Here is a 21557-nt window from a genome sequence, read left to right as displayed (position 1 = left end):
GGAAGCATAATCATCATTAAGTCTAATTATCAACTGATTCTGTGTGGAACACATACACCTCTTTACTGCCTCCAGCAGCCCCTGGTACTGCACTGTGACCACCCGCCCCATCTCCCCCCACTATTGCCATCCACCCCATGTCTCCCCCACTACTGCCACGCACCCTGTCCTCTCCCCACTACTGCCACCCACCCTGTCTCCCCCCACTACTGCCACTGCCCTGTCTCCCCCCACTACTGACATCCACCCGTGTCTCCCCTACTACTGCCACCTGCCCTGTCTCCCCTACTACTGCCGCCCGTCCCATCTCCCCCCACTATTGCCATCCACCCGTGTCTCCCCTACTACTGCCACCTGCCCTGTCTCCCCGCTCTGACACCTCAGCCCTGCTTGCAGATGTTTACCCACATAGACATTGCCTCCAGCAGCTCCCACTACTGCCACCCACCCTGTCTCCCTCCTCAGCCCTGCTTGGGGACGTTTACCCACATACACATTGCATCAAACAGCTCCTACTACTGCCCGCTGCCCTGTCTCCCTCCTCAGCCCTGCTTGGGGACAGTTACCCACATAGACATTGCCTCCAGCAGCTCCCACTACTGCCACCCACCCTGTCTCCCTCCTCAGCCCTGCTTGGGGACGTTTAACCTCATAGACATTGCCTCCAGCAGCTCCTACTACTGCCCCCTGCCCTGTCTCCCTCCTCAGCACTGCTTGGGGACTATATTACCCACATAGACATTGCCTCCAGTAGCCCCCGCTACTGCCACCCACCCTGTTTCCCCTGACATCTTAGCACTGCTTGGGAATTTATGGTACTGCTAACAGTCCATCAACAGATGGAAGAAACCCAGGCAGTACGGATGCAGCAGCTGCTTCTGGTATCATGGTCATGCAAGGCTGGGAGTCAGTAAGATTACTTAATAGAGGGTCTAAATTCAGTAAAGATAGCAGATGCTGCTAATTAGCAATCCTTTTCCTAGCGTGCTAGGGGCCGCCCATCGCAAGGCCACCCAGCATGCTGACCACCGCCTACCCCCTTGATGAAACAGAAATTGCGATTGCCTCACAATTTCTGCTTTATCGTAGAAATTAGTGAAGCCTCCTGCTGCCGCTGCTTGCGCAGGAGGCCCGCTGCATTTTTCTTGATCATGGCGGCTGCATGTGATGTCACACAGCCGTGATCATGCCCGTCTGTCCTCCGTTCGCGCCACACTGCCCCCGCACCGATCCGTCTCCTCCCTGGAAATGGAGCATTGCCCGCCCACCCCCGTGACTGCCTCTGCCTGACAGGCAATCACATTTTCTGCGTCCCCTCTGCAGAAAATGCAGGTGCATGCACGGGATGGGCGCAGTGGATGCGCCCGCAATTTTTCAATAATTCCGTTTGGATCACACACTGCGATCAAACCTGAATTAGGCTCCGAGTCATCATCTTACAGGCAGCCAGTGATGGGAGCAGAGAATGGGTGTTATGTGGCAGGAACGGGCTGGTTAGGTAACAGCCTGGCTGCTGCATTCTGTACAAGCTACAAGCTCAGTAATTCTTTTGCTGGGAGACCCAGGTAGAGGACATTGCAGTAGTCTGTGCGTGATGATACAAGTACATGTATGACTGTAGGTAGATCTTCTGAGGGAAATAAGTGCTGGAGTCTGGCTATGTTCCTCAGATGAGGATCTGATTGTGGCTGATACCTGATGTCTAAGTGTCACTCCACAATCCAGGACACCAAGATTCTGCACAGGATCAGAATTTTGTAACTCTGAACCCCCAAGTGTAAGTCTGGTTGGTTTGCAAAGCTGAGCTGTAGCCCTGTCCTTTGTTGGTGAGCTTCTACCATATGGACCTGTTTCACAAGGACTGAGTCACAGCCAACTGGCATCACTCACACCTGGAGCTCAGCTAGACAACCATTTAGGATTGGGACTGGGTTCTCAGTGTCTGGAACAAAAGACAGATCATCTGCATAGCAGTGGTAGATGAGGACATGACATCTGATTATTTCACCATGCAGTAGCATGTATATTGAAAAAAGCATAGGAGATACGATAAGAACCTTGAAGAACAACGCATGGCAATGATGAGTATACTCCAGAAGATTAAAATGGCTTCTCACCTGTGTGTCTTCTCTGGTGTGTAACAAATTGTGATTTGTGTGTAAAACATTTCCCACACTCAGAACATGGAAATGGCTTCTCACCTGTGTGACTTCTGTGATGTACAACAAGAGCTGATTTGTGTGCAAAACCTTTCCCACACTCAGAGCATGGAAATGGATTCTCACCTGTGTGACTTTGCTGATGTCTAACAAGATGTGATTTCTGTGTAAAACATGTCCCACACTCAGAGCAAGAAAATGGCTTCTCACCTGTGTGACTTCTGTGATGTATAACAAGAGCTGATTTGAGCGCAAAACATTTCCCACACTCAGAGCATGGAAATGGATTCTCACCTGTGTGACTTTGCTGATGTGTAAGAAGATGTGATTTCTGTGTAAAACATTTCCCACACTCAGAGCAAGAAAATGGCTTCTCACCTGTGTGACTTCTGTGATGTATAACAAGAGCTGATTTGAGTGCAAAACATTTCCCACACTCAGAGCAAGAAAATGGCTTCTCACCTGTGTGACTTCTGTGATGTATAACAAGAGCTGATTTGAGTGCTAAACATTTCCCACACTCAGAGCATGGAAATGGCTTCTCACCTGTGTGACTTTTCTCATGTTTAAAAAGATCTCTTTTGTGTGCAAAACATTTCCCACACTCAGGACATGGAAATGGCTTCTCACCTGTGTGACTTCTCTGATGTGTAACAAGTTCTGATTTCTGAGTATAACTTTTCGTGCACTCAGAGCAAGAAAAAGGCTTCTCACCTGTGTGATTTCTCTGATGAATAACAAGATGTGATTTGTGTGCAAAACATTTTCCACAGTCAGAACATGGAAATGGCCTCGCACCTGTGTGACTTCGCTGATGTCTAACAATATCTGATTTCAGGGCAAAACATTTCCCACACTCAGAGCAAGAAAATGGCTTCTCACCTGTGTGACTTCTGTGATGTATAACAAGTTGTGATTTCCGGGCAAAACATTTCCCACACTCAAAGCAGGAAATTGGATTCTCACCTGTGTGACTTCTGTTATGACTAACAAGATCTGATTTTTGTGCAAAACATTTACCACACTCAGTACATGGAAAAGGCTTCTCACCTGTGTGACTTCTCTGATGTTTAACAAGTTGTGATTTCCAGGCAAAACATTTCCCACACTCAGAGCAAGAAATTGGATTCTCGCCTGTGTGACTTCTGTTATGACTAACAAGATCTGAATTTTGTGCAAAACATTTACCACACTCAGGACATGGAAATGGCTTCTCACCTGTGTGACTTCTTTGATGTCTAGCAAGTTGTGATTTTTGTGCAAAATATTTCCCACACTCAGAACATGGAAATGGTGATGTACCTGTGTGACTTCTCTTATGTGCATCAAGAGTTGATTTGTATGTAAAACAGTTCCCACACTCAGAACAGGAATATGGTTTCTCACCTGTATGTATTCTCTTATGTATTACAAGTTGTGATTTATATGTAAAACATTTCCCACACTCAGAACATGGAAATGGATTTTCACCTGTGTGACTTCGCAGATGTGTAACAAGTTGTGATTTCCAGGTAAAACATTTCCCACACTCAGAACATGAAAATGGCTTCTCACCTGTGTGATTTCTGTTATGACTAACAAGATCTGATTTATGTGCAAAACATTTCCCACACTCAGGACATGGAAATGGCCTTTCACCTGTGTGACTTCGCTGATGTGTAATAAGTTGTGATTTCTGGGTAAAACATTTCCCACACTCAGAACAGGAATATGGTTTCTCACCTGTATGTATTCTCTCATGTGTAACAAGACCTGATTTGTATGTAAAACATTTTCCACACTCAGAACATGGAAATTGCTTCTCATCTGCCTTAGCAGGCTGATGGGTAATAAGCTTTGTGTTCTGTGTAAAACATTTGGCATCTATAGAACACAGAAACACTGTATCTACTCTCAGAGCTGTAACAGATGCACCAATATCAGAGTGATCAGGAGAACATTCTCCAGGATCAGGGGGATCAGCTGATAGAGCTGGATGTATAATTGGGGTAATGGGATTATCTCCTGGAGAATCCTGTCTACTGTCATTATCTTGTATGTCACAATCCGGGGATAACATTAGATGTCCTTCTGAGATATTCCTGCTTGTGTGTCCATCTGCTAGAAATAAAACACATTATGGAAATGTGAAATTTTCTGTAACAATATTAATCTTGTAAACAATAGGAGAAGACGACTTTCTGGGACACTTAATAGTAAATGTGTGTATTAAAACCATAACTTTTAATGAAGGCTTTATAATAATGTCTCCTAATATTACTCCTGGAAGCATTGGTAAGGTAGCATTCCTTTATGTGTGTGCTCATACGCTGGTAAGCCTGTACATGTGTTACTCACCCTTATATAAGGTATATTACTACAGCAGAGTAGGTGTGGAACAAGGTATTTTACATGCAATACACCATATAATACCCTGTAATCATCATCATCTACTAGGTTATAATCCACTGTAACACCCCCATCTTCAGTGTCTTACCTCTATTCTCTCACTTGTAATAAGGATGATGTGTGTACGGTCAGTATGATACAGAGAATTACATATCAGGATCTATACAGCAGCCACCATACTTCTGCATCTCATACGTGTGCTACTGGCAGCAGTGAACATATGAGTGAGAGTGCAGGGAAGACAGCAGAGTCTGATGAGAAAGAGATTGGATCTGCCTTTGCAGGGATGTACCACACTTGTTAGTATATAAAATAATAAATAAGAGGGGCCTGAGTCCATCCAGACGTGCTTTCTGGAGTTCTCCTCACTAAGTGGCTTATCTACCCTCCTTGATAGCTCTCAGCCACCGGCTGGGACCAAGACCCAATCTATTAAGTACCCCACTCCTCCTGCCCTAAAGCCGCTCACTCTGCTCAGTCCGGGCACCGTTCACTGCTGCTGCCTAGTGACACAGCTGAAGCCATGGGCTGTATTCTGGGGCTAAGTGCGCCCAGTCTTTCTTGCACGCTCCGCGCTTTTGCCTCAGGTGGGAGCACTGGCTCTTGCTACTGCAGGGGGCAGAATGGGCTGCGCACAGTCACTGGAGCCCCTTGGAAAGTGAGGTGATGATCAAGCACTCTTGCTCCATTGCCCTTTCTCCGAATTCCACTAGCCGATCTGCTTAGGTATCCGTGTCGCCCCCCAGGGATGTTGGACCTTCGGCCCTGCTAGGTATGAAACATGGCTGCTGCTAGTAGAGAGGGTGGGGCTTGTGGGTCTCACCGGTTCTGTACAAAGGTCCACTGGTAGGCCGCCCTCTTTGATGCCAACGCCCTTAGCACTCTCTACCTCCACCAAGCTCACGAGTGCCGCCCTCATGATGCTTCTGGACGTGTTGAAAAAGGATATCCACACCCTTCTCCTGATACACGATCTCCAGATCATCCTTAGACATTCCGCTGAAGTCCGCCATCTTGTGCGTTCTCCTGCGCTGCAGTTACTCCTCTCCTAACTCGGCTTCTCCAATCAGGTGACTGAAAAGTCACCTAAGATTATCCCACCGCTATGCCAGCAATTTCTGTGACCGGACGGTTCTGTATGAAAGCCCTCGCATCCTGCCCCAGTCACGGAATGGATGTTTAGGTCACACGGGATCTGGCCACTTAGGAGATTCCCACTTACCATCAGTAACCACCTATTACTGACTCCACCCACTGCGCAGTGGGTGGGTACTACGCTGCCACCAGATTCTTTGTTGCCATGGAGTCTGGAACCATGGTACTGCTCTGTATGCGTCGACACGCTGTCTTACCACACCTGCATGGTGTTGACAAATCACTACTAGTCACTGGACTAGGCCTCCACACAATAGCTGGTGGGAGGCGGATCTTGGAGATGCTGAGTGGACCCTGGACAGCCGTAAAACTGAACTATGTTTGGCATAGCACTGCAGGTCACAAGATGAAGCGGTCGTCTTGAGGCAGATGTTTATTCACCCAAACAGTCTTAAAAAAGACACTTCCCTATTGCTAGGGGCAACAGCAATACAGCAAAATGTTTACAGCAGAGTGAAAATGGTATAATACCTCTGGAGGCTCAGAGGCCTCCTCTTTTTTTCTTACTCCAATACACATACCACAGGGGGTAAGTCCACCGTGCTGTTCTCAACCAATCATTGTTTACCCATGTGATGTGCATGCCTTGGCCACATGCACAGCTAACATTGTCCTCTGTGGACGGTGGGGAGTAGTCACTCTCCTTTGACCGTCCCATCCTGGAGGGTTGTTATCCGCCCTGGTGACGTTCAGTCTAGGCAGGGGGAAGCTTTCTCATCTAAACTACTTCCATGAATCTGCCCGGGTTCCCAGCTCACCATCTCCAGCCTAAACTTGGGCTCCAGAGATGGGAGGCCTAGATCCCCGGTTAGGGTTTCCTGCCCACCGAGGGTGATCCCTATGGAGCTCCAGAAAACCATTCAGCTTGTTTTAAAGCTGAGCTGCTCCTCTCTCTCCCCATGATACTTCCATGTGGGAGGCTAGAGAGGAAGGCATTCCATTTTTGGGGAAAAGTACTGGAGGAATCCATCTGCCGGCACAGTAATGAATTCCCCCCTCCTGGGACACACAACCAAGTAAGTTCATTTCACTTTAAATACAATTCAAGTACACTATACACATTGTTGCTTAAATATACACTGAGCCAGTGCCCTGCACAGGCTCCAAATACACAGGCACTGCAGTGCCTCACCATACTATTATATATATATATATATATATATATATATATATATATATATATATATATACATACATACACACATATATATACACATACATATATACACACACACAGTGTTCGCAAATGTATTTTGCCCAGATCAGAGGATGGGGACTCACTTTTCAAAAACGTGTGGGTCCCCGAAAGACGCGCTGCACTGCTGCCAATTCCTGGCTCTCAATTGACTGCGCTTCCTGCCTGTAAAAGAGGAGGTGGAGCCTTACCACTACCAGTCCTCTGATTGTGCCTTCCCCTCCTGGTCACATGCAGCCGCGGATTCACACGGGGGCCGGGCAGAGAGTGAAGACGGCTCTACGGCTGCTCTACGCTGTGCTGCGGGCGGGAGGTGAGCGCCGGTGACAGCGTAAGTGCTATGGGGTAGGGTAAGTAGCCTAGGAGCGGGTGGCTGAACTTGGGTGGTGGCTTTCATTGCATGCCTTGTGTGTCTTCTGGGAGTGTCATGGGCTTGTAGCCCGACCTCAGTGGTTGTTTCAGGCGTCCACTACAGTAAGTTTCCCTGATATTCCCAGCGCCATTCACAACTAGACCAAGCTAAGAATCTATGAGAATATAACATGAATCTACTGTGCAGGCACTGCTGCTACCTGTGGTGCACCCGCTACTTCTGGGATCATCCTGTCAAGCTGCCTAAAACGTCTGCTTCAGTCAAAAGCATTTATACAAGTTATCTGAGCCAGGGGTACATCATATAAGGCTAGAAATGAGAAACCACACCGGCATCCCAATCGCAGCACTGCCGACACCTAACACCCCCATACCCAAAGCCTAACCTCCCCCAGCAGTGCCTAAACCTAACCTCCCCTTACCCACAGCCTAACCTCCCCCCAGCAGTGCCTAAACCTAACCTCCCCTTACCCACAGCCTAACCGTTACCTCCCCCCAGCAGTGCCTAAACCTAACCTCCCTTACCCACATCCTAACCCTAACCTCCCCCCAGCAGTGCCAAAACCTAACCCCCCTTACCCACAGCCTAACCCTAACCTCCGCCCAGCAGTGCCTAAACCTAACCCCCTTACCCACAGCCTAACCCTAACTTCCCCCCAGCAGTGCCTAAACCTAACCCCCCTTACCCACAGCCTAACCCTAACCTCCGCCCAGCAGTGCCTAAACCTACCCCCTTACCCACAGCCTAACCCTAACCTCCCCCCAGCAGTGCCTAAACCTAACCCCCCTTACCCACAGCCTAACCCTAACCTCTGCCCAGCAGTGCCTAAACCTACCCCCCTTACCCACAGCCTAACCCTAACATCCCCCCAGCAGTGCCTAACCCTAACCTCCCTTACCCACAGCCTAACCCTAACCTCCCCCCAGCAGTGCCTAAACCTAACCCCCCTTACCCACAGCCTAAATCTAACCCGCCCCCTTAGTGCCTAACCCTATCCCCCCTTACTGCAGCCTAACCCCATACCCTATACCGCCCCCCTGGGTGTGCCTAAACCTATCCCCCCTCCCGCACGCTAAACCAACACTTTTGTAGCGTCTAAGGCCCTCATTCCGAGTTGATCGCTCGCTAGCCATTCTTTGCAGCGCAGCGATCAGATAGTCGCCGCCTATAGGGGAGTGTATATTCACTTTGTAAGTGTGCGATCGCTTGTGCGGCGGAGCGTTGCAAAAACATTTTGTGCAGTTTCTAAGTTTCTAAGATCATTTCTGTCTTTTTGGAGCCGGAATTGACGTCAGACACCCGCCCTGCAAACGCCTGGACACGCCTGCGTTTTCCCAAACACACCCAGAAAACGGTCAGTTGCCACCCACAAACGCCCTCTTCCTGTCAATCACCTTGCGACCAGCGTTGCAAATGGATTCTTCGTTAAATCCATCGCTCAGCAACGATTCGCGTTGTACCCGTGCGATCCACCTGCGCATTGTGGTGCATACACATGCGCAGTAGTAATCTGTTCACTGTGCTGCGAAAAACTGCAGCAAGCGATCAACTCGGAATGACCCCTAAATCCAGTCTGGGGCTTCTATTATAGCAGCACCATAAACCCATTACATATATTAAATGTATTATTTACTAATGTGTTTAGAAGCATTTATTGTCCTGATTTTAATCATATAAATGTTCTACCTGCTGCAATGTGTATAACACGCTCTACCTGCTGCAATGTGTGTAACGTGCTCTACCTGGTGTAATGTGTATAACGTGCTCTACCTGCTGCAATGTGTATAACCTGCTCTACCTGGTGCAATGTGTATAACGTGCTCTACCTGCTGCAATGTGTATTACGCGCTCTACCTGGTGCAATGTGTATAACGTGCTCTACCTGCTGCAATGTGTATAACTTGCTCTACCTGCTGCAATGTGTATAACGCACTCTACCTGCTGCAATGTGTATAACGTGCTCTACCTGCTGCAATGTGTATAACGTGCTCTATCTGGTGCAATGTGTGTAACGTGCTCTACCTGCTGCAATGTGTATTACGCGCTCTACCTGGTGCAATGTGTATAACGTGCTCTACCAGCTGCAATGTGTATAACGTGCTCTACCTGCTGCAATGTGTATAACGTGCTCTATCTGGTGCAATGTGTATAACGTGCTCTACCTGCTGCAATGTGTATAACGTGCTCTACCTGCTGCAATGCGTATAACGTGCTCTACCTGCTGCAATGTGTGTAACGTGCTCTACCTGCTGCAATATGTATAACGTGCTCTACCTGCTGCAATGTGTGTAACGTGCTCTACCTGCTGCAATGTGTATAAAGTGCTCTACCTGGTGCAATGTGTATAACGTGCTCTACCTGCTGCAATGTGTATAACGTGCTCTACCTGCTGCAATGTGTATAACGTGCTCTACCTGCTGCAATGTGTATAACGTGCTCTACCTGGCGCAATGTGTATAACGTGCTCTACCTGCTGCAATGTGTATAACGCGCTCTACCTGCTGCAATGTGTATAACGTGCTCTACCTGCTGCAATGTGTATAACATGCTCTACCTGGTGCAATGTGTATAACGTGCTCTACCTGCTGCAATGTGTATAACGTGCTCTACCTGCTGCAATGTGTATAACGTGCTCTACCTGGTGCAATGTGTATAACGTGCTCTACCTGGCGCAATGTGTATAACGTGCTCTACCTGCTGCAATGTGTGTAACGTTCTCTACCTGCTGCAATGTGTATAACGTGCTCTACCTGCTGCAATGTGTATAACGTGCTCTACCTGCTGCAATGTGTATAACGTGCTCTACCTGGTGCAATGTGTATAACGTGCTCTACCTGGCGCAATGTGTATAACGTGCTCTACCTGCTGCAATGTGTGTAACGTTCTCTACCTGCTGCAATGTGTATAACGTGCTCTACCTGCTGCAATGTGTATAACGTGCTCTACCTGCTGCAATGTGTATAACGTGCTCTACCTGCTGCAATGTGTATAACGTGCTCTACCTGCTGCAATGTGTATAACGTTTTCTACCTGCTGCAATGTGTATAACGTGCTCTACCTGCTGCAATGTGTATAACGTGCTCTACCTGCTGCAATGTGTATAACGTGCTCTACCTGCTGCAATGTGTATAACGTGCTCTACCTGCTGCAATGTGTATAACGTGCTCTGCCTGCTGCAATGTGAATAACGTGCTCTGCCTGGTGCAATGTGTATAACGTGCTCTACCTGCTGCAATGTGTATAACGTGCTCTACCTGGTGCAATGTGTATAACGTGCTCTACCTGCTGCAATGTGTATAACGTTTTCTACCTGCTGCAATATGTATAACGTGCTCTACCTGCTGCAATGTGTATAACGTGCTCTACCTGCTGCAATGTGTATAACGTGCTCTACCTGCTGCAATGTGTATAACGTGCTCTACCTGGTGCAATGTGTATAACGTGCTGTACCTGCTGCAATGTGTATAACGTGCTCTACCTGCCGCAATGTGTATAACGTGCTCTACCTGGTGCAATGTGTATAACGTGCTGTACCTGCTGCAATGTGTATAACGTGCTCTACCTGCTGCAATGTGTATAACGTGCTCTACCTGCTGCAATGTGTATAACGTGCTCTACCTGCTGCAATGTGTATAACGTGCTCTACCTGCTGCAATGTGTATAACGTGCTCTACCTGCTGCAATGTGTATAACGTGCTCTACCTGCTGCAATGTGTATAACGCGCTCTACCTGCTGCAATGTGTATTACGCGCTCTACCTGGTGCAATGTGTATAACATGCTCTACCTGCTGCAATGTGTATAACGCGCTCTACCTGCTGCAATGTGTATTACGCGCTCTACCTGGTGCAATGTGTATAACGTGCTCTACCTGGCGCAATGTGTATAACGTGCTCTACCTGCTGCAATGTGTATAACGTGCTCTACCTGCTGCAATGTGTATAAAGTGCTCTACCTGCTGCAATGTGTATAACGTGCTCTACCTGCTGCAATGTGTATAACGTGCTCTACCTGGTGCAATGTGTATAACGTGCTCTACCTGGTGCAATGTGTATAACGTGCTCTACCTGCTGCAATGTGTATAACGTGCTCTACCTGCTGCAATGTGTATTACGTGCTCTACCTGGTGCAAAGTGTATAACGTGCTCTACCTGCTGCAATGTGTATAACGTGCTCTACCTGCTGCAATGTGTATAACGTGCTCTACCTGCTGCAATGTGTATAACGTCCTCTACCTGCTGCAATGTGTATAACGTGCTCTACCTGCTGCAATGTGTATAACGTGCTCTACCTGCTGCAATGTGTAGAATGTGCTCTACCTGCTGCAATGTGTATAACCTGCTCTACCTGCTGCAATGTGTATAACGTGCTCTACCTGCTGCAATGTGTATAACGTGCTCTACCTGCTGCAATGTGTATAACGTACTCTACCTGCTGCAATGTGTATAACGTGCTCTACCAGGTGCAATGTGTATAACGTGCTCTACATGGTGCAATATGTATAACGTACTCTACCTGCTGCAATGTGTATAACGTGCTCTACCTGGCGCAAAGTGTATAATGTGCTCTACCTGGTGCAATGTGTATAACGTGCTCTACCTGGTGCATTGTGTATAACGTGCTTTACCTGCTGCAATGTGTATAACGTGCTCTACCTGCTGCAATGTGTATAACGTGCTCTACCTGGTGCAATGTGTATAGCGTGCTCTACCTGGTGCAATGTGTATAGCGTGCTCTACCTGCTGCAATGTCTATAACGTGCTTTACCTGCTGCAATGTGTATAATGCACTCTACCTGATGCAATGTGTATAACACGCTCTCCCTGGTGCAATGTGTATAACGTGCTCTACCTGGCGCAATGTGTATAACATTCTCTACCTGGCGCAATGTGTATAATGTGCTCAACCTGGTGCAATGTGTATAATGAGCTCTACCTGATGCAATGTGTATAACGTGCTCTGCCTGCTGCAATGTGTATAATGTGCTCTACCTGGTGCAATGTGTATAACGCGCTCTACCTGCTGCAATGTGTATAACTTGCTCTACCTGCTGCAATGTGTATAACGTGCTCTACCTGGTGCAATGTGTATAATGAGCTATACCTGGTGCAATGTGTATAACGAGCTCTACCTGCTGCAATGTGTATAATGTGCTCTACCTGGTGCAATGTGTATAATGAGCTATACCTGGTGCAATGTGTATAACGTGCTCTACCCGGTGCAATGTGTATAACGTGCTCTACCTGGTGCAATGTGTATAACGTGCTCTACCTGCTGCAATGTGTATAACGTGCTCTACCTGCTGCAATGTGTATAACGTGCTCTACCTGCTGCAATGTGTATAACGTGCTCTACCTGGTGCAATGTGTATAATGAGCTCTACCTGGTGCAATGTGTATAACGAGCTCTACCTGGTGCAATGTGTATAACGTGCTCTACCTGCTGCAATGTGTATAACGTGCTCTACCTGCTGCAATGTGTATAACGTGCTCTACCTGCTGCAATGTGTATAATGTGCTCTACCTGTCGCAATGTGTATAACGTGCTCTGCCTGGCGCAATGTGTATAAGCAGCACTACTGAGTGGTGCAATGTGAATTGGTACTATGATGTGGCCACGCCCCTTCTCAACGAAGTAATTCCCCTAAATTTTTACTGCACGCGCTCCGCGCACACTGACTTTGCTTTTCGCTATGGGAGGGGGAGCACCAATTCACTTTCTGACAAAATATTTAGTTACATGTCTGGTGCAGAGTGTCCGGTATAGCTACACAGCCCAGCAGCACTGTCACCCCCCCCCCCCCCCCCTCCCCCTTGCAGCACTGTCACCCCTCCTCCCCCTTGCAGCACTTTTGTAGTGTTCAAATCAAGTCTGAGTTTTTATATTTAAATCATTAATAAGAACCTTAATTCCGTTGGAAACCAGAAAAGGACAGGTAGGACCCCAACTTTTAAAAGTGAGGGGTCACTGGAACCCACTTTTTTGGGGGCTCATCGCGATCACTCCCTGGAGCGCTGAGGTGCCGGGAGCATAGCTCCCGGACCCCAGCGCCCTACTACTACCCGCCGCATAGGGAGCCGGTTAGCCTGGACCCCGTGAGCAGCGCACATCCCTGCAGCCATACGGTCAAGCTGCTCCCACAACAGCTCAGTGGGGTTGAGATCTGGTGACTGCACTGGCCACTCCATTACAGACAGAATACCAGCTGCCGGCTTCTTCCATAAATAGGTCTTGTATAATTTGGAGGTGTGCTTTGGGTCATTGTCCTCTTGTAGGAAAATATTGGCTCCAGTCAAGCGCTGTCCACAGGGTATGGCATGGCGTTGCAAAATGGAGTGATAGCCTTCCTTATTCACAATCCCTTTTACCTTGTTCAAATCTCCCACATTACCAGCACCAAAGCAGCCCCAGACCATCACATTACCTCCACCATGCTTGACCGATGGCATCAGGCACTCTTCCAGCATCTTTTCACTTGTTCTGAGTCTCACAAATGTTCTTCTGTGTGATCCAAACACCTCAAACTTCGATTCATCTGTCCATAACACTTTTTCCTCTGTCCAATGTCTGTGTTCTTTTGCCCATATTAATCTTTTCCTTTTATTGGCGTTTTCTTTGCCACTCTGCCTAGAAGGCCAGCATCCCGGAGTCACCTCTTCACTGTAGACATTGACACTAGTGTTTTGCGGGTACCATTTAATGAAGCTGCCAGCTAGGACCTGTGAGGCATCTGCTTCCAGTTAGGACCTGTGCGGCGTCTATTTATCAAACTAGAGACTCTAATGTACTTGTCTTCTTGCTCAGTTGTGCACCGGGGCCTCCCACTTCTCTTTCTACTCTGGTTAGAGCCTGTTTGTGCTGTTCTCTGAAGGGAGTAGTACACACCGTTGTAGGAAATGTTCAGTTTCTCAGCAAGTTCTCGCATGGAATAGCCTTCATTTCTAAGAACAAGAATAGACTGTTGAGTTTCACATGAAAGGTCTCCTTTTCTTGCCACTTTCAGAGTATAATCGAACCCACAAATGTAATGCTCCAGACACTCAACTAACTCAAAGATAGCCCAGTGTTATAGCTTCTCTAACGAGCAAACCCATTTTCAGCTGTGCTAACATAATTGCACAAGGGTTTTCTAATCATCCATTAGTCTTCTACCACGATTAGCAAACACAATGTACCATTAGAACACTGGAGTGATGGTTGCTGGAAATGGACCTCTATACACCTCTGTAGATATTCCATTAAAAACCAGACGTTTGCAGCTAGTACAGTCATTTACCATATCAACAATGTATAGTGTATTTCTGATTAATTTAATGTTATCTTCATTGAAAAAAACTGTGCTTTTCCTTAAAAATAAATAAATGTCTAAGTGACCCCAAACATTTGAACGGTAGTGTATGATCTGGTGCATCTGAAGATGTGAACCGGACCACTAGCTCAGGAGATCTAATTGAAATGTTCTGGCATGGAACCTTCCATACTGGATCGCCTCGTATGAGGCTAACATCTTTCCCAACAATCTTATGCAAAGATGGATGGAGACCCGATTCGTCGTAGAACTGCTCGGACCATATCCTGGAGCGTCCTTGCCTTGTCCTCTGGGAGGAACACTTTCTGAGCCACTGTATCCAGAAACATTCCCAGGAACAGGAGCCACTGAGTAGGCTCCTGTTCCTGGGAATGTTCCTCAGAAGTAGGGACTTCTGTAAATTGAAGATCAACCCATGATGTGACAGAAGCTGAATAGTGCGGCCTATATTGAGCAATAGAAGCTCCCTGGATCTCACCTTTATCAAGAGCTCGTCTAGGTAAGGGACAATATTGATCCCCTGGACTCGGAGCTGGAACATCATCTCCGTCATCACGTTTGTAAAGACCCTTGGAGCTGTGGCCAGGCCGAAGGGTAGCGCCTGGAACGGGTAGTGATCATTCAAGCAGGGCAAACCGTAGGTAAGCCTGGTGAGGCGGTCAAATCGAGATATGGAGATAAGCATCCTTTATATCAAACAAAACCATGAACTCCTGTTCTTCCAGACCCGCAATCATTGCTCACAAGGATTCCATTGTGAACTCGAAAACCTTTAGTGAAGGATTCAAGGATTTTAGATTCAAAATAGGCTTTAACGAAACCGTCCGGTTTTGGTGCCACAAACAGGATGGAGTAGTAACCCAATCCCTGATATTGTAGTGGCACTGGAACAATGACTTGGGACTGGGCCAACTTTAGTATGGCCTGTTGCAGCGTTACTCGTGTATCCTGCAAAACTAGTAAACTTGATTAGAAAAATTGTTGGGGAGCAGCACTGCTGAACTGCAGCTTGTAGCCAAGAAATTAGGTCCTTTAGCCAGGCATCCTGGCAGGAGCTTTCCCAGATGCGGCTGAAGTGACGCATGTCAGTGTCCGGAGCCTTACCTCCGGCGCGGTCTCATGGGTGTTGCACGGAGCTGCTTGCAGTGGGTCCTTGGGCGCATGTGCGGCTTCCGGAGGTCAGGGGCCGGTGACCCGGATGCTGCGGCGGGTAGTTGCTGCAGCAGAGCCCTCTGGTGGTGAATCTGTCTCAGGAAGTCAAGGCCGGAGCTGGGTTAGCTTAAGTGCTGCAGCTGAGAATGTCCCCAGTGCTGGGGGTGGCCATGTTGGAGACCTGAGATCTGCCAATGAAATCCACACTCTGTATCCAGCCAATCCAGTGTAGTCTTCCCTTATAAAAGGGAGACTGGCTCAGGGAGAGAGTGCCAGTGCTTCAAGTTACTTTCCTGTGAAAGTTGCTACAGCTCTGTGCTCCCAGGCTGCTCCTGGTTCCCCGGTTCCCATCATCTGTCCATGACCTATCACTGCTGCAGTCCTGTCGCTTAACCCGGTGCCACTCGTGGAGGCGCTCACGGGGCTCCCGGTCGTAAAGGGGCTTCGGGTTCTAAACGTTGGTTCCTACGAGCGTCTCGCAAGCTCAAGCCACAGTCTTTGCTTCTTCCAGATTTGAGTTTTCAGCCTCGCTTTCCAAGCCCAAGCTACAGTCTTCATTTCTTCAAAGTCAGAGTTTCTCAGCCTCATCTACCAGTCACAAGCCACAGTATTTCAGCTCTTCAAAAACCCAGTCTCCTTCAGCCTTGTCTACCAACCACAAACCACAGTTTTTCAGTTCCGCAATACCGGTGATCTTCAGCTCCATTCCTCACCTCGTTTAATCATAGACTTCAGTTCATTATTCCGTGTCTTTCAATTCCTCAAGTATCGGTGTACAGTTGTTTCTTCATTAAAAACACAGTTATTCTTCTACAGAGTTCTCATTCTTTTTATGCCCTCCAGCCAACTCTAACACCCACTAGTCCTCCACCTCATGAGGAAGAACTACATTCAACCTCCTTGTCTACTTCCTACACAGTCAGCTGTCCTCCCAGCCCAAGCTCGATTGTTAGAACCCCCAATCCCCGCCAACGCAGTCGAGATCACACCCCGAGAATCCCTCAGGGTTGGGGGGGGGGGGGGGGCACCATCATGCCAAGGCCCTAGTGGAAGCTGAACTGGTGCTTTGTTACCGAGAACCTGCGGCGGCTGGTTTTCTTGTTTTGCCTCTGGTGCCTCTCACTCATTTGAGGTGCCAACGGCTCTTGATCTGAACCTGGCAGTCCGAAAGGACTGGGTAAGACCTCGCGGGGTGGGAACGCCTAGCCAGTGGGGCCCCAGAGGGGAGAAACGTGGATTTACCCACAGTAACCTTTGAAATCCATGTATCCAACTCAACCCCGAATAGCCACTCCCCTGAGAAAGGAAGAGACTCCACACTCTGCGCTTGGAATCTGCGTCCGCTATCCACTGATGCAGCCACAAAGTTCTGCGCGCCGACACTGCCATGGCAGTAGTCCTAGAGTTAATAGCACCTATTCCCTTGAGAGAGTCACACTGGAGGCGTGCAGTGTCCTGAATGTGCTTTATGAGAGTCACCAGGGACGTATATCTCCAGCAAGGCTTCCTTGAATTTGACTCGCCCATGTATGAATGGCATGTGTCATCCGGCAACCCGCTATCACAGGTCTTTGTGATACACCAGCTGCTGTGTAAATAGACTTTAATGTAGTCTCTATTTTCCTATCCCCAGGGTCCTTTAATGCAGAGGAGCCAGGGACTGGTAATAGCACTTTCTTTGATAGGCGAGAGACTGATAAGTCTACTGCCGGGGGCTCTCCCCAGTGTTTCCTACCATCAGGAGCAAATGGGAAAGTGTGCAGAAACCGATTTGTCACCTGGTATTTTTTATCAGGATTTTTCCAGGTTAACTTAAACATGTCATCTAGTTCCTTAGAATCAGGGAAAGTGACACTAGTTTCTTTTTCTGTGCTAAGAAAAACGACCGCTGTACGGCAGCGTCTTCCAAAGGGACTTTTATCACATCCCTGATAGCAAGTATAAGGGGCTCAATACCCTGTGCAGAAGGTAAATCCTCTTAATAGGATCCCATTCCTCCCCCTCCTCCTGTACCTCGTCCTCAGATTCTGAGAGTAAATCGTGCAGCCCACAACTATATGGACCTGAGCTAGGGGGGGGGGGGACGGACGGACTGTTTATTATCGGCCTTTGCAGCTAGGTCTGCTACAGCCTGCTGATTATTAGCAGTGAGCTGGGATGACATGTCTGCCATCATGGTTTTTATGTCACTGAGCCAAGATGGCTCCTGACCCTCCCCCCAAGTCTCCTCACTAACTTGGAAGGACTGGCTGCATTGTTCACATGAGTGGGAACCAGCCGCAGAGGGAGAGAATCACAGATAAGTATATTAAATAGCAAGCCTGCCCAGACTGGTATGTGAAAAGGACACACAGAGAGAGAGGAACGGCACACCCAAAGCCTGTCAGACCCATTGAGACTGCAGGCTGTTTATCACAGTATAACACAGGAGTCTTGTCCTTTTCAGGACACTATAGTGTGTATAATAGCGGCTCTCCCCCATATTTACACCCCTGTACCAGTTTCCTGTGTATCACAAGTGTCTGGAGGGTCTGTGTGTCCTTGCTGCTGCAGCTGTAAGCAGAGGAAAGAGCCAAAACGCCGCTGCTCCCGCTCTAAGGAAGCTCCGCCCCCTGTAACGGCATTGGAGCTCTATAGATATTTATACTGGCAATGTCTCCTAACAGGTGTAAAACGGAACATTAATGCCTGTTTCCACCACCGCTGCCAGTGTACACAGGGTGGCTATAGCGGATCCCTCCGTAGAGCGTCCGTATGCCGCCCCTGTAATCGCGCCGCACCAAGAGCCGGGGACCCCCTTGTGGGTCCCCTGGTTTGTACTCGCCACTCTTCTGACCTCCCGCCATTGTTAGGGGTGTGCGGCGTGCTGCGATTGCATTTGGAAGAAATTTAAAGTGCATCAGCTCCTTTGGACCCCATCTATACCCCATTGTAATAAGTCCACAGTATCCCTTATGCATGTTAGAGAAAAAATAAATAAAGAGTAGTTTAAATATAGACCGGCGTGTGCTAATAGAGACACTCTCAGGGCATGTAATACCATAGACAGAGGTACTGCTAGCGACACACAGTGACATGATGTGAGGAGGAGAGCAGGAGTATAATAGGGGCTGATGGCTCCTGATGTATGAGATACACCAGAGAGTGTGGGGAGTAGACTGGTCAGATCTCTGGGCTGGTGACACACAGTGACATGATGTGAGGGGAGAGCAGGAGTATAATAGGGGCTGATGGCTCCTGATGTATGAGATACACCAGAGAGTGTGGGGAGGAGACTGGTCAGATCTCTGGGCTGGTAACACACAGTGACATGATGTGAGGGGGAGAGCAGGAGTATAATAGGGGCTGATGGCTCCTGATGTATGAGATACACCAGAGAGTGTGGGGAGGAGACTGGTCAGATCTCTGGGCTGGTAACACACAGTGACATGATGTGAGGGGGAGAGCAGGAGTATAATAGGGGCTGATGGCTCCTGATGTATGAGATACACCATAGAGTGTGGGGAGGAGACTGGTCAGATCTCTGGGCTGGTAGCCCACAGTGACATGATGTGTGGGGGAGAGCAGGAGTATAATAGGGGCAGATGTCTCCTGACTCCACCACTGGGCAGATACATTTCCCTCATTAGTCTGTACTGAGCAAGGAGAATATGTGACTCTTTTCTGTAATAAGTGTTTATTACTCACCTGTGCTAATATCTGTAGGGATCTCCTCCTCCTTACACTGCTGATCACCCCTCACATACGTATCTTCTTCTCCCTCTATATCTTCTGCCTTTATATCAGTCACATACGTCTCTTCTTCTCCCTCTGTATCTTCTGTCTTTATATCAGACACATACGTCTCTTCTTCTCTCCTTATATCTTCTGCCTTCATATCAGTCACATACGTCTCTTCTTCTCCCTCTGTATCTACTGCCTTTATATCAGTCACATACGTCTCTTCTTCTCCCTCTATATCTTCTACCTTTATACGAGAAAGACGTTCTACCTAAATAACCCAAAACATACAATGGCATTTGCATACTGTTTGATTAAATTGAGGTGAAACAGTATAATATCAGTGTATAAGACACACAGCTCCTCTACACATCAAATAGTGACAGTCACTTTGGTATATTGGATGAGACCCTAAATCCCACCTACCTGATCCTCCTGTGGGATCCTGTGATACTCCTCTGTACAATCCTGGGAATACAGAGGACGGGGACATCTCTCTGGGGTATCTCCGTTACTGGGTCCATCTGTAGGAGACACACAGTGACTGAGTACAGTGTATATATGTGATTATCAGATGATGTGTGTATATAGGGGCCCCCATATCTGCTCTCCCCTGTACAATACATGACAGTCTCCTCTTACCCAGTGATGTGAGGGGCCGGTGATTCTCCATCATCACGTCCTTGTACAGACCCCTGTGTTCCTCTATATACTCCCCCTCCTGCATGGAGACATAGAACAGTGACATCCTGATACCTTATAGAAACCTAACACACACAGTGATACAGTCATAACCCAGACACGTCCCCAGGTGTTACTGTATAATGTCCCATTCCCAGCAGTCACCTCTCCAGTCATCACACAGACACGTCCCCTGGTGTTACTGTATAATGCCCCATTCCCGGCAGTCACCTCTCCAGTCATCACTCAGGCACGTCCCCTGGTGTTACTGTATAATGCCCCATTCCCAGCAGTCACCTCTCCAGTCATCACCCAGACACATCCCCCGGTGTTACTGTATAATGTCCCATTCCCAGCAGTCACCTCTCCAGTCATCACCCAGACACATCCCCTGGTGTTACTGTATAATGTCCCATTCCCAGCAGTCACCTCTCCAGTCATCACCCAGACACATCCCCTGGTGTTACTGTATAATGTCCCATTCCCAGCAGTCACCCCTCCAGTCATCACCTAGACACATCCCCTGGTGTTACTGTATAATGTGCAATTCCCAGCAGTCACCTCTCCAGTCATCACCCAGACACATCCCCTGGTGTTACTGTATAATGTCCCATTCCCAGCAGTCACCCCTCCAGTCATCACCTAGACACATCCCCTGGTGTTACTGTATAATGTGCAATTCCCAGCAGTCACCTCTCCAGTCATCACCCAGACACATCCCCTGGTGTTACTGTATAATGCCCCATTCCCAGCAGTCACCTCTCCAGTCATCACCCAGACACATCCCCCGGTGTTACTGTATAATGTCCCATTCCCAGCAGTCACCTCTCCAGTCATCACCCAGACACATCCCCTGGTGTTACTGTATAATGTCCCATTCCCAGCAGTCACCTCTCCAGTCATCACCCAGACACATCCCCTGGTGTTACTGTATAATGTCCCATTCCCAGCAGTCACCCCTCCAGTCATCACCTAGACACATCCCCTGGTGTTACTGTATAATGTGCAATTCCCAGCAGTCACCTCTCCAGTCATCACCCAGACACGTCCCCTGGTGTTACTGTATAATACCCCATTCCCAGCAGTCACCTCTCCAGTCATCACCCAGACACATCCCCTGGTGTTACTGTATAATGTCCCATTCCCAGCAGTCACCCCTCCAGTCATCACCTAGACACATCCCCTGGTGTTACTGTATAATGTGCAATTCCCAGCAGTCACCTCTCCAGTCATCACCCAGACACATCCCCTGGTGTTACTGTATAATGTCCCATTCCCAGCAGTCACCCCTCCAGTCATCACCTAGACACATCCCCTGGTGTTACTGTATAATGTGCAATTCCCAGCAGTCACCTCTCCAGTCATCACCCAGACACGTCCCCTGGTGTTACTGTATAATACCCCATTCTCAGCAGTCACCTCTCCA

The 21557-nt window shown here is 48.2% G+C and overlaps 1 protein-coding gene across 1 annotated transcript; it reads right to left on the bottom strand.

Annotated features, from left to right (window-relative positions):
• Positions 1 to 265: 265 nt before the first annotated feature.
• LOC134983759 (oocyte zinc finger protein XlCOF6-like) lies at positions 266 to 19969 on the bottom strand. The gene is made up of 3 exons (XM_063949400.1): positions 19877 to 19969; positions 19418 to 19721; positions 266 to 4259 (listed from the first exon to the last, which is right to left on the bottom strand). The coding sequence occupies exons 2-3, from the start codon at positions 19605 to 19607 to the stop codon at positions 2101 to 2103; spliced, it is 2349 nt and encodes a 782-aa protein (XP_063805470.1). The 5' UTR covers positions 19608 to 19721; positions 19877 to 19969; the 3' UTR covers positions 266 to 2100.
• Positions 19970 to 21557: the final 1588 nt, after the last annotated feature.

This window comes from Pseudophryne corroboree (assembly GCF_028390025.1).
Source record: "Pseudophryne corroboree isolate aPseCor3 chromosome 3 unlocalized genomic scaffold, aPseCor3.hap2 SUPER_3_unloc_23, whole genome shotgun sequence".
NCBI lineage: Eukaryota > Metazoa > Chordata > Amphibia > Anura > Myobatrachidae > Pseudophryne > Pseudophryne corroboree.
This window is presented reverse-complemented; position numbering and strand designations above follow the sequence as displayed.